Source organism: Tiliqua scincoides, chromosome 3, assembly GCF_035046505.1.
Source record: "Tiliqua scincoides isolate rTilSci1 chromosome 3, rTilSci1.hap2, whole genome shotgun sequence".
Lineage (NCBI taxonomy): Eukaryota > Metazoa > Chordata > Lepidosauria > Squamata > Scincidae > Tiliqua > Tiliqua scincoides.
In genome coordinates this window covers 143,180,421-143,194,763 of record NC_089823.1, presented here as the reverse complement: position 1 = coordinate 143,194,763, position 14,343 = coordinate 143,180,421, and the positions used below count along the sequence as shown (strand labels likewise).

Here is a 14,343-nt window from a genome sequence, read left to right as displayed (position 1 = left end):
GTGTTAGGAGAACACAGTTTTGGTCTACAATTTGTTCTGCATCGGCAAGTGTGCACCACAGAATAGCTATTATCAGGGTAATAGCCCTTCTTTCTTTAGTGGTTGTAGAGCTTGAACATATTGGTGTGTTTCACTCAGTTAGTCTTGCTCAGGGAGTTAGTGGATTACAGTAATTACTTCAGTCATCTCTGTTTTGATAATGTTCCTTGGTGCACCATTCTAATGCTGATTAATGCAGCTCCAGAGAGCTCTAAGCAGTGAGCCTGTGAGAGGTGGGCAGTGAGGAGGATACAGCTCCTTTAAGTCTTGGTCCTGAGGAGTGCTCAAGGAGGTGGAAGCTAGTGTGAAATGCAACCTGCATATGACTCAAGGCAATGAGTAATACAGTAGATTTTCCCAGCTAATTATAATTTGAGGGAGAGCAACCCCATAGTGTAATGGCTTCCACACTTCATATTTTATGGAGTGTAACTTCATACTGCTGAAAGCTTCATGCGTTGCACAGCAGCAATTCCAAAGTAATCTATGGTGGCAAAGAGGAGGTGCTAAGACTATTGTTGGAACTGAACATTTTATTTTTAAGGGCCCTTATATATATAATTAATTTGTGTTGCCTTCATCTGGACAAAAATCCACACTGTCTTTTGGATGCAATGAACCATATCCTTCTTTGTAGCTGCCTTTACTGATTTCTATAGCACTAGGCATATATTTTATCTTGGCAAGTATATGAAAAGTAGCCTGAGAGCTGGTGCTGTGGCTGAGACTGTGAACAGTGAACTAGGATATCACCAGCTCAAATCTCAGCCATGGGATGTCAGCCACGAACTCACTAGCTGCCCTTAGTCGAGCAACTGTCTTTAAACTTCAGCTTTCCATTTGCAAAATGGAACCAATACTAGCCTGCCTTTCGGGGATATTATAAAGAGTACTGAGATGGTGTGAAGTGCTTTGAAAATTCAAAGTAGGGTTGTATGAATATTCTTTTTTCTTCTCTTTAAAAAAATTATAAAACAATTGTATTTGAAAACTTTTGTAGCCATCGACACCATGTGCTCCATGATCAAGATGTTGACAAAAGAACCTGTGTTCCTATGAATCACCTTTGGGAGCAGCAGGCACCCTACACTGTATGCAATAGCTCCCTTTCAGAGTATGGAGTCTTGGGTAAGTTAACAGGTTTTCCTTGTAGAATTTGAGATGATGTGGAATTCCATGACTTTACTGGTCTATCTTCCTCCCAGGGACAGCCTAATTCAGTCCACCTAAATTTATTCACTAGATTTTTAACTCAATTGTTTAGAATTGTGGTCTTTAACTGTATAGACTGCAGGTTCCTAAGCTGGAGCATTGTGACGTCCCAGCCAGGGAAGCCTTGCCTCTGTGCCCTTAAGCGGTGGGGAATGGCAAAGGTAGCGATGTGATCTCCATGATTGTGTCACTGCCAGGGCCAAAAGGGGGGGTTTTTCAACTTAGCTAAGCTAGCGCTTGCCTCCAGGGGATGCAGGGAGCCCTGCAGACCCCTCTGCGGGGGTACAGGGAGACATGCAGACTCTTCTGCAGGGCTCCCCAAGCATCCATAATGCTAAAAAAAGTGATTGTGAACCACTTCTGGTTTGTGACTGCGAAACTGTAAGTGGGTCACAATTGCTTTTTTAAAGCGTTTTGGGAGCTTGGAGAGCCTCCAAAAGGCATCTTCAAAGCACCCTGCACCCACCTGGAGACAAGTGCTGGGTTGGTTAGGTTGCAAATTGGCCTTTTTGGCCTTGGCAGTGACACGATCATGGCAATCACATTGCTGCTTTTACCCTTCCTCCATACACACCCACTCCAACTCCAGGGGAGTTTGGGAACCACTGGTATAGACTGTTTTTAGAATAAATGGTTGGCAACCTTCAGTCTCGAAAGACTGTGGTATAAGCCTACAGCACCCGGTATTCCCAGGTGGTCTCCCATCCAAGTACTAACCAGGCCTGACCCTGCTTAGCTTCTGAGATCAGATGAGATCAGGCATGTGCAGGGTAACAGTTGCTGCATTTTTAGAATAAACCTCTTGTCCTTCTCTGTGCTGGCACTTTACATGTGAAACTCTCTACTAGTAGCGATCAGGAAGACCCTATCCATTCCAACAGCCGCTGAAAATCCACCTTTTTAAGCTTACTTTCTTTTTTTGTTTAATTATGTTAGGGATTTTTTTTTATTTGTGGGACTCTATTAAGTTTTTGAATATATAATCTGTAAACTGAGTGATGCTATGTTTGTATTCTTGTCTGAGTATCTTACGTTTTTATGTTGCCTTCTGTTTATTTAAAATGGCTGTGTGCCTAATTGTCTTGAACACCTGCTGATTGGAGGGGAAAGATGGAACAAAAATACTTGCAATACTTATTTACATTTCCAATGTCAATACAAATTAGTATTTCTGTTCATGCTGATGAATAAATTGCCTTAAAAATCTGGCTCCTAACTGATAAAAACTTACATGGAATTTTAATTTGGTTGCTTAATTAATGGCTATGGTGGTTAGTAGTCACCTTTTCCCATCTTTTAGGCATTACTTTGGGAGAGGTAGGAGTTATTATTCATATATAGTTAGGGTTTGTGGAATTCTTCACCATGCTTTATACTGTCTTTCAGAGAAAAAGAAAAGGTTTGTTTTAACTCAGTGGAACAAGCTGCATCAAGCAATTCAACAAAAAAATAATAAACAATTTTGGGCAGTTGTAGCAGGTTCGTGTAGATCAGAAACATACGACCCTGCTATTATTCCATCATCTACATGGGTTCAACACTTCACAGACATTTTTTACGATAAGAGCAAATCCCCAGACGCCTACCCTGACTTTACCTCTGTGGATCTGCCTATCTGGCCTCCTGTGACCCCTGAGGAAATTAAAGAACTAATTATGCAATTGAAGCCAGGGAAGGCTGCAGGTCCAGATGAAATACCACCTGAGCTTTTAAAAGGCGATCCGGAATGGTGGGCCCAGATACTTGCCCACGTCTTTACAGTGATTGACAGTTCTGGCCTATTGCCCAATGTCTGGCTTACAGCGACAGTTATTCCTATCCATAAAAAGGGTGACCCTACCACACCAGGAAATTTTCGGCCCGTTAGTTTGCTTTCTGTAATAGGTAAGATTTATGCTAAATATCTATGCAATAAACTTACTCTCTGGGTTACTTCGCAAGGCATCTTAGGCCCCGAGCAATCTGGCTTCTGTCGGGGCAAATCAACTTTGGACAATTGTTTGATCCTATCTCATTTGGCCCATAAGCAGGTTAGGATATGCAAGGCTCGCCTTTATGTAGCCTTCCTTGATCTGAAAGGTGCCTTCGATTCTGTGGATAGGGAGCTTCTTTGGTCCAAGTTGGAAAACATGGGGATTGATAAAAGATTGTTGCTACTGATTAGGTCCCTCCATCTAAATACTTCATGCAGGGTTAGACGTTCCTGGAGTGGGAATCTAACTCATTCCATCGCTACCAACAAAGGGGTCAAACAGGGCTGTGTCTTGGCCCCCATGCTTTTCAATCTGTTTCTAAACGACCTTGCCCCATCCCTGAAGGAAGTAGATAGCCATTGCCCGAAGCTTGGCGCAAGCCAAGTGCCGCTACTTCTGTATGCGGATGATGCAGTACTGATATCCCGTACTAGGATTGGCCTAAAACGTCTGCTGAATCGCACTGAAGAGTATCTTCTGTCCAACAAATTGCAAATCAACTATGCTAAATCTAAGATAATGATATTTGCCAATAGATGGAAGGCTTTTAAGTGGTCTTGTAATGGCAATAAAATGGAGCAGGTTAAGCATTTCAAGTACCTGGGAATCAACTTCCATTACAGGCTCACTTGGGCTTTTCATCGTAAGGCAGTGCAGAACGCATCCAAACTGGCGTCCTCAGCTATTTCCCGTTTCTTTTTTACCTGCGGCAATGGTTATGTTCCAGCTGCTCTGGAGGCATTTAAGGGAAAGATTCTTTCCCTGGTCCTTTATGGCTCTCCCATCTGGTATAAGGCTATTACCCAACCATTAGAACGCATTCAAGCCTCCTTTCTGCGGAAGATTTTGGGTTTACCCAGGTGCGTTCCCTACTCGGTTCTGTGTCTTGAGGTGGGGTTAATTCGGCTAAAGACGATTGCTTGGCTTAGATTACTGAAATTTTGGTTTAGGACTTTATTTAACCCTACCTCCTCTGGTCTAATGCTCCAATTATTGTCGGATTCAGTCCTGCCATTAGAGATCACTGATCTTCTAATCAAGCTCAAGTCAATAGGGCTGGACACTGCAGAGCTAGGCATGATTGGGTGTGATGCTGCTTACAGAATCGTCAAAGAAAGAATTCTTGACATCGAACAACAAGAGCTGTTTAGTGCCGCCAGAACCACATGCTCTCCACTCTATCTCCATGTTCCAATCAGTTTTGGGAAACTGGCCTCCTTCTTTTATCACCTGGAGTGCCCACAGGCTCGGAGAGCATTCACACTTGCAAGATGTAATGCTCTTCCATCAGCCGTATTATCAGGCAGGTTCAGTGGTATTCCCTACTCGGAGAGGAAATGCAAGTGTGGTAGGGATTGTATTGAGACCATAACACATACCCTTTTCTACTGCCCACTTCATGATGTCTCACGTAAGAAATATCTAGGCCCTTTGCTAACTAGGATGCAGGGCTGGGAGGACTCAATCATGCTTCAGTCTCTCCTTTCCACATCTGACTCTGAGACCCTTGATAGGGTCGCTGCCTTTTTATCTGGGGTAATTGCCAGGCAGAGCTCTGGAACTCTGGGCAGTATGTGAGGAAAAGACTGATGTCTATGTTGTGGTGTCTTTGTATATTTTTGTTTTGTTTTGTTCTTTCTCTGTATTTTATGCCAATAAAGGTCTACTGAACTGAACTGAACTATACTGTCTTTTTACCTTAGGCATATCATATATGCACGTAAACACAGTGATGATAAAAGAGAAGAATTAAACAATTGACTTGAATTTGTGTGAGCACAAGCAAGCAAAAAGTCATTTTGGGAATTCCCATTAGTTTTCTTTTCCATTTGAGTTAATTAAGTAAAAATATATTGAATAGCCCTGTGTGATGCATCTCCAAATTGTTTTTCTGGCAGGTGCAGAAGCAAAGAGCTGGCACCTGTTCAGAGCTGTAAGCTCAGTGCTGAGTTATTATCAAACCACTAAGGAGCACTGAGTGTATAATAGTTCCACTAAAATGGTATCCTGGCAGGACTAATTTGCCACAGGGATAAAACCACTACAGCCTAGTTACTTTACAACATAAAAGTACATTTCTGGGTAAGGGAGGGTTATGTGTTGAAGAGACTGAAGAGAGTTCACCTTCTTTTCTTTGATTTTGTCCTTATTAACTGGGTATATTGTAGACCAATCCTATCTGCTACTACTTTATGCCGTGCAGTTATGCTGATGGAGTATGCCCTGCATGCGAAGGTGGGGGGCCGATGGCCTGGGAGAGGTACATAAAAATATTTTTTACTTCTCTGTTGGCTGCCTAGTCATCAATGGATCTCCTTGGACCTATGTCAGCTGTTTTGCTGACGTAAGTCTCAGGAAAGGCAGGGGAAATGTCAGGCCAGGAAAGCAGGGATAGGATCCTGTGTCCACTGCTGCTGCCAAGATCCACTCCTGAACCACCCCCCACCCTCCCCACTCTGAGCCTCCCATGATTTGTCCCCATCAGTGCTTTACCTGCTCCAGTGCAGGCTGGGTCCATCTCTGGTGGGTGCACGTAGCCTCCAACTGGTGGCTCTGATGTGTATGAGAGCAGTGTGACATTTATGACTCCATAAGAGGATTTACAGCAGCAGATAGGATCCATAGGCCGCCCTATAGGATTGGGCTATTTTTGTAATTTAGCAATGGGGCCTCTGTAGATAGTTAGCCTTTTGTTTTGTCTCCCACTGCTTTCCCAGACTGCATAACAGCTTCTTCTGAGTAGCAAATTGCTCCTCTCTGCCGTAGTGACAAAGTCTATGTACAGCCATAGAAGCATTTTGAGGTGCTCAGCACAGACCTGTGTTGCAGAGGCTCTGTCTTTGTGTGTGCATGTACTATTCTCCCACTTCCAGCATTGTAGGGCTACTTTCCTCTTAAATATGTCAGTACTGCACCAATATCTATATCCTCCATATTATGCCTCCTCACTTTCAGCCCAATCTTATGCCTGTCTACTCAGAAGTAAGTCCCATTAGAGTCAATGGGGCTTACTCCCAGGAAAGTGTGGATAGCATTGGGCTGTGAATCTCTTTGCAGCTCCTGTTAGCATTTTTCTTCTCTTAAATGCAATTGTTTGGCTTATGTTCAGAACCCATGACTTGTCTCAGAATTAAAATGGAGAACTGGGCCATGAAGACCACACACCAGCTTGGCTCTTTCTTCCCACCAACATAAAGTAGCAAATAGTTAGTACAAAAAGAAGGAACTTTCGGTGGTTGAGACAGCATGGTTGAGTTAAGGCCGAATCCTAAGCTCTGTGCGCTGGCTCACTGTCATCCCACACTGTCGCAAATGTGCTGTAAGGCATGTTTGCAGGCCCTAGCACTGACAGAGCACTGGTGCTAGCCCGGCACTGGGCTAGCGCTAGTCAAGTGCCGGAGCTCTGTTGCTTGGCGGTTGCATGGACTGCTGAGCAGTGGAGAGGTAGGTGGAGGCATGGGGGGAGGTGGCATTCCAGGGAGGGGGGGGAGGCAGAGGAAGAGTGGGGAGGAGGCATGCCAGGGGGGAGGGAGTGGGGAGGGAGGGAGGTGGGATGCCCCACCAGATCCTGAGCCTCCATGTCGGGCTGGCTGCCTGGCATGGAAGCTCTTGATTTTATGCCAACCTTTGGGTCGCCATAGAATTGAGTAGCCCCATTGTGGGGCTACTTGCTTTACCTGGGGGAAGGAGTGAAATCGAAAGGAGCCACAAACACCTGCCTGGAGCGTGCAGGATGTGGCGGCTGCTGTTTTTGGCGCCGCTGCAGCCCCGCGCACCAGGCAGCTCGGCCCGTGACCAGATAAGGAGAGCAGTATGAATGGCCATCTGCTCCTCTGTAATGAATTATTTGCACAGCAAGTCAATGTGATATCTGAAAATTATTGTTCTGTTTTGTGAAAATGATAGAAGACTGTCGCTGTCCAAAACAACTGTGGAGAAGGAAACTGTACCATCCTGTTCAGGGAAAGCAGTTTCACAAGCATGCACCCTCAAAGTTTTCTGTCAGAGTTTTCTGTGACAAATCAACTGGCGCTTCCAACAGCGAAATGTTGTGAAATGTATACCTGAATTTGGCCTGATTTATCAAAGTCAGCTGCTATATTAAATATTAATTGTAAGCTCCCTTATTATTTCACCTGGATATGTTGCAAAAATTCTATCATTTGAAGGCTTCTGTGAGTGTCTGTAGTTGACTAGGAACTGCATATGGTTTGGAATGGAATCTTTCACCTGTGAGTGCAGAAGTGTAAAGAAAGTATTAATGAACTCTCTGGTCTACTGATATCTCTTAAAATATTGAATGATTTTATGGTGAGTTAGAGGCATAGTCAGCATGACTTCTTATTTCCAACATCTGAAAACTGTACAGCCCAAAGATTAAATGAATGATATACAGATGTATATCTTTTTAACAACTATTTAAGTGACCATATAGCAAGTTCACAATTTCCTTTTTCCCCCCAGATTGTATTATAATTCTGTATTATAATTCTGTTCTATAATTATTGGCCCTCATTGAGTTGTATTCAGTGTATCAGGAACCCTGATCAGTAAGCTGAATAAGACCTCATAGTAAAATGAATGACATGTTGCCATCTCAAAACACTTTGTTTTAGCTTTAAAAAAAAAAACAAAAAACCCAGCCTAAGACCTTTTGGAGAATGGAAAAATCATGTTGAATTAAGCTGCAACCTCTTTTATGTTAATTGAAAGATTCTTGCTATTTTTGACAGTCATGTAACTTGCTGTCAGAGGGAGGTAGGGGAGATGGCATAACATGAAGTGCAAGCTGACACTGTTTCCCAACACCTTTGTGTCTGCTAAAGTGACACATGAAAACAAAAACAAGAAAGGTAATAACAAGGGCCAGGTTGATCACCACTTCCACACCTGAAGTTTGGGTTCTCTGAAGCATCATGGCAGGGCATTGTATCTTCAGAAGTTTGCTGCTGAAGATCACATACATGATGTAGTTTCTGGGATGACTCAGGGCCAAATCCTATGCAATTTTCCAGGGCCGGTGCAGCTGTGCCAATGGGGCATGCACTGCATCCTTTGGTGGGGAGGCAGACACAGAGGCGTCCTCAAGGTAAGAGAACATTTGTTCCCATATCTCTGGGCTGCATTGCGGCTGCACCGTTGCTGGAAAGTTGGGTAGAATTGGGCCCTCAGTCTCCAGTGTCAGCTCATTCTGATCCCAAACTGACTTGCACAGTGTATACCTTGCATGGGTGTATACCAGTTTTTCCTTTTTATGTGCACATGCAATCACTATATTACTTTGCGCTTAATCTCACCTGTAAGCCGTCTGGAAATAAAGCTACAAAACTCTTCTGGAACGCCCTAGTAGTTTCTGTTCTCTACCCTTTGGGAATTGTTGGCTTGAGGCCACATATCACACATGATTTTCACTTGTGAAATTGCTCTTTAAAATATTCTACACTAATTAGACACACTTACGGACATGCACACATTTTCCTGTGCTGTGAAGTTATTCAGAGTCATGACTTGGGGAACTGCTCCATGACTGAAATCATAAAGGAAAGCTGGTGGGGGTAGGGGGGAGTGTGGGTAATTTAGATAAGACATGGAGAGGTCTCATTCTGGGATTGAGACCGCAGTGTGGGGGAAGCAGGATTCAGTTCCTTGTCCCCATTGTATTCCCTTTCTAAATTATCCCTGTTAGGGCAGTCAGCAGTTGTGTAGGATCTCTGATTCAGTTTGGAACTATGGTGGTAGCAATTTTTGAAATCCTTACGATTATGGTGGTGGCAAAAGATTACCTCTTCCCTCCCCCCCCATGCAATGGTTCAGTCCAGATTGGGGCCGTGTGTGACTGCTATTTACCAAAACTAACACACATGGGACAATTGCTTTTTAGGTCACATCTGTTTTTTCCCTTGGCCCTTTAAAAGTAGAGTTAAAACTCAGTGGTATAGTATAGAGCAATAGTTTTTTATTTTTGTGTGTGTGGTTTTTTTAAGAGGTAATTTAGATCATAAGGTAATTCTTAAACTGGAGTTTAGCAGAATATCCTAGCACTTATATCCTTTGTCCTACATAGAGTCCTGTAAAAACTCTAACCGAGATCCTTTCAGTTTTATCCTTCCAATTTTATATTGACAGAACCCCATTCTAAAAGAGCAGCATATGTGTGAATAAGGCTTGAACAAATGAGCCATCTTGTGTGTTTTCTCAACCGTATCACCTAATCAGTAGAAATAGTCTTTTAATGCTTGTTTAAAAATAGAATTGGGCTGAAACCTATCTAGGGAAGCCTTTTAAATTTCCTCTTTCTTTAAATAATACCCTAGGGAATTTGCAATGGAAGAGTAATGAAAGATTTTCACTGTTTCAGCAGATGATGAAACAGCATGACCATGAGGTTTTAACATTTCTCTTTTGGAAATTAGGATTAATTATGTGCAAGAGTATGGTTTTCTCTCAGAGAACAGGTACTGGGACAGAGTGTTTTGAAAGAAAAATCAAAAAGCCAATACTCTGTTTTCTAACTTTTGACAGAGGGAAAAGTAGAACATATGCTTGAGTTACAGATGAACTCTTCACGGAGTTCAGCACCACAGAAACCAAGCAGTTCATTGGAATATTTTCATCAAGATTTGGTCAAACATCTTGAATTGAATTAGCATGAGAATGGTGCATAAAAAAAACTCTCCGCAAATGCCACGTCTGTGTGTGCATTCATGTATGGACATTATAAGTGCTACATACCTGCTGTTTCTGTACATATTCAAACAATTCAGCATATTTGCCAGACATCTGGAATGTTGTTCATGCACAATTCCAAAGTTCTTATGTTTTTTGTCTTTGCCCAGATCCTGTTCTGAAGAGCGCAGCAAGTAGGGAAAACAAAAGAGCAATTATTTGGAACTTGTTTATCGTACAAGCCCATTGTGCTTCTGCATCTCCAGCACTCTACTAGAATGTCTGAATTGGCTCTGTCATATTTTTTTGATATGTATTTTACTTGAATCCTTTGTGCTTCCATGTCAAACATTCAGAGGTTTGACTTTTTTTAGTATCTTCGTAATCAAAGCCGGAACTGAAAGTGAGCTTTGTGAATTGTAGTATTAGGCAGTAAGTTGCTTGTTTACATGTTAATCCAAGGCAACTACAGGCATCTCTCAATATCTACCCCTACATACCTGGTTATGTGCTGGATCCATTATCTGGGATTCATTGCTGCACAGGTGAAGGGTGTTTTGGAGGGTGATCTGGATGTGATGGGGATTACCATTTCCCCCTTGTCACGGACAGATTGCTAGCTGGTTAGGGTTAGAATATGGCACTTTTCCTCTGCGTAGTTGGTAGGCACTATTACGGCTTAAGGTTTTAACCTTTAAGACCCTAAGATATTAGGACCTGGACTGTCTGTAGGATAACTCTCCACACACACATGAAACTGCCTTATATGTGTTCCACCGCTAGTGGAAGTGTGTCTGGAAGTGATATAGAAAAGACCCTACAATTTGGTTACACCCAAATTGTAGAACATCTCTGAAAAGATAAGGTCAGTGCTATCCTTCTTTATGGTTCACCACTCTTTTTTGTTCCATTTGTCCTTGATGTTCTGCTTTCATTGTTTTTGTTGGGGTGTCCTCATTGTGTCGCTGCTGTTACTTGCTTTTACTTAGATTTTAGCTTTGTAAACCATCTTGAGTGCCTCCCTGTTGAGAGGGAACATTGCAAAGTAGAAATCTTGTAATAAGTTTGGGCTGGTTTAGCTCTGTGGGTACTGGGCATGACCCTCTAAGGCTTGGATGGGCATGTGAGCAGGTGCCTGGTAGTTAGCATTCAATTGGGAAGCAAGCTCCAGTAAGAGAGAGGGAAATCCTGCCTGGGACCATCATTGAAATAGTATAGTAACAGAGCTGTGCAAACATTAACCCGACTCCATACAGATAATCAATATGAGCTGGAGCTTCTTCACAAGTGGTCACTCATGTAAAAGTTTCATTTATATAACACCTCAGCCTCATTTAAAAAAAAAAGAGATAGGGAAGGATTAATCTAACTGGAGTCTACATGTGATCTGCAGTTTACATTGAGGCCCTGGTTTATGTAGGTTATCTGCATGGTTCATGCTGCTTCTTTATCCTGCTTTTTCAGTACTGGCTTCCAGGAAATATATTATGCCAGAATCTTGAGTCAGTTACACAGTCTGCTGAACCTTAAACAATTCCAAGGAACGTCAGCTTATTGCAACAAGTTACAGAGCACAGCTGAGATTTTATGCCTAGGAGCTGGCGTTGAGGGCAGTTGTTCTGAATCTCATTCCTTTGAGAGTATAGCCAAGTCTTAAAATGACCATGCTGTGGTCTAGTCTGTAGCTCGGGGGGGGGGGAGGAGCATTTACTGCTGGTGCAAGTCCACTTTGATCCATACAAGTGGATCAGGTTTAGGAACGGGCCCAATATTAGGCATGTTGTGTCACTGCCGATCCTGCCCTCCTGCTGAACCTGACCTGTCCTGTCTTCTCTGTGTTCCGCCTCTGCCCCATTTTGCCCCATGCACCAGGCTTACCTGCTCCCACAGGCCTCCACTGCTTTGCCAGTGTGTGTGGGAAGGCTCTGATCCTCTCCCTGCGCTGTTGCAAAGCACTTTATAATACTTTTGCAGCAGTCAGCACCAGTGGAACATGTGTTCTGCTGGCACTATTGGTAAGTTGGATTGGGCTGTTAATGTAGGACATTATAAGGTTGCCTTATGCAACCAAACTCATGATAATTAAAATTATAATGTCCTAATGGCAGTGGCTCAGTGGGTTAAACTGCTGAGTTGACGAGCCTGTTGACCGCAAGATTGGCAGTGCAAATCCGCGAGGCGGGGTAAACTCCCGTTGCTTGTCCCAGTTCCTACCAACCTAGCAGTTTGAAAGCATGTAAAAATGTGAGTAGATAAAGGGGTACCGCCTTGGTGGGAAGGTTACAGTGTTCCATGCGCTTAGTTGTTTAGTCATGCTGGCCACCATGGAAACTGTCTGGACAATGCCGGCTCTTCGGCTTAGAAACGGAGATGAGCACCACCCCTAGAGTCGGAAATGACTAGACTTAATGTCAGGGGGACCTTTATCTTTACCTAATGGCAGTTAACCACCTTTTCTTGGTATCATAGATGTTAAATATGTTGTGCTCACTCTATATATAAAAATATGAAACGATTCAGGCCTCAAATAAATTCCCACAGGCACCTTGCCATTGGATGGGCTGCAGTCTCCAGTACCCACAGAATAAATCACAAATGACAAGTACATGAGATCTGTCAGTGAGTGCTTGCTGGTAGGTTTGAAGCAGTAGCCTACTGTGTGCAGAGCATATCAAGAGCCAAGTTGGCCTCTTTTGGTCAGCAGAAATTGCAGAGTGAAAAATAAAACAATTTTCCTAATGAAAAGCATGAATGTAAGTTTTTAGCACCACCAGAAACTTGAAACCAGGGACTTCATTCTATGTTTGTTAATACTGTCTCCTTAGTTTCCCTAGTATGTTGCTAGTATTACTCTGGGGAACAATTACTCCTGCTAGCTAGGCATAGTAGATTTAATAGATAATTACTGAGACACAAATTACAGTTAAATACTCAAATTACCATTGACTTTTAGCAGATGGATACTGAATTGTCAGTTTTCATTCCATAATTATAAATCGTGCTCCCCAGTTGTTGTGGCTTTTTTTCTTTTAGAACAGATATTGCAAGTAACGCTAACCCTTAGGGCAAATCCACATGTTATCAATTATTGTGGGAAATATCAGTGTTACACCAGTGTTTCTTGCAGCAAACGTTTTGTGTGGATGTTGGGCCAGGTTCTCAGATGCAGGCACAATTGTGTTGCTCAGGTATTCATACATGAAGAAGTTATTTCAAGATTAATGTGCACAGGTGCATGAGATTTGCATATTACATGTTTGTTGCTGGAAACACTGGTATAGCAGCCTCCTAAAGCAACTGCAATTTGGGGAACTACTTCTAATTTCTTAGAAATGGAAAAAAATATTACACAACTGAAGAGGTTTCTTTCACTCCAGCGTACTGTCTGAAATTCAGCCATGTAACCATGTCCAGGTAACTTGGTCCACCTTTCAGTATCTACTTTTACGTTCCACACACTTTAGCTTTTGTTTTGTCCTATGTCACATCCAACTCTCAGTTGCCAAATTCCAGCTAGTTCAGTAGAGTGTTGTAAAAGCTCCTTTTCACTGATTCATTTGTTTGTATTTCTGAGTTACTCTCCTTGCCCAAAGGCACTTGAGGTGGTGCCCTGCACACTACAGTATATTAAAACATGAAATGTAATGGGACAAATACTTAAAGTAAGAATGGACAATAATTAATAAATATTTCTTTAATAAACAGTTTTATGCAACAAAACTATGAGCATCAACTTTATGATTTAGAGAGAGCAGCCATGTTTCCATCAGGTTTGACGGCCTCTTTGATCCATGCAGGGAAAATGGACACATTTGGAACAACTAACAGCTATAAGGAGTATTTATGTAGCATTGTGATATACGCGTGTGTATCTTGCAAATGAGGTGTGCAAATGCAGCCAGTGTGACTATAAGCACACACCAGAGAGTGCTCCCTTAGGAACTGTTCCTATCAGATGCTGTTGCATGCTTTGGATTGCTCCCATGAATAAATGTCTATGATTTATACACCCTGGTAAAAGTTGGTCCATCAGAATTTATCCCTCATTCACGTTTCATCTAAACCCATTTCAGCCCCTTTTGTTTTCTCTTAAGTTCCAGTGCCTAGTTCCAGCTTGACTTCATCCTGCTCTGTCTTAAAGATTCCTTGTCTCTGCTTGCTAGTGGCCTATTTACATGTTGTGTGATTTCCCTCTGCTTTTTTGCCAATTGCGTCCCTTTGCGCTTTTGCCAATTTTGCAATTTTTACCCTTTGCAATATTTCCAATTGCAATTTCCATTCCAAATTCTCATTAACTAGACTGTGGGAGTGAGGCGGAAAGTGCCAATCCAGTATTAGGCAGAAGGTGTGGTCTGGAGGTTGAGCTGTCACCTTCCTGAAAGAGCTAAGCAGGACTGGTTGCGAATTGGCGACCGAGGCCGCTGATGTGTCTGTGCAGAGGAGTACCTGAAGG

General features: G+C 42.7%; 1 protein-coding gene and 1 pseudogene across 3 annotated transcripts in view; one reads left to right on the top strand and one right to left on the bottom strand.

The window, feature by feature from the left end:
- OGDHL (oxoglutarate dehydrogenase L) overlaps positions 1-14,343 on the top strand; it is a 75,409-nt gene that overhangs the window by 50,655 nt on the left and 10,411 nt on the right. For all 3 annotated transcript variants that reach the window (XM_066618718.1, XM_066618717.1, XM_066618719.1), the window contains one exon: positions 1,040-1,167. In XM_066618718.1, coding sequence (XP_066474815.1) covers positions 1,040-1,167 — 128 coding nt within the window. The remainder of the gene's footprint in view (positions 1-1,039; positions 1,168-14,343) is intronic.
- LOC136646685 (5S ribosomal RNA) lies at positions 1,920-2,039 on the bottom strand (annotated as a pseudogene).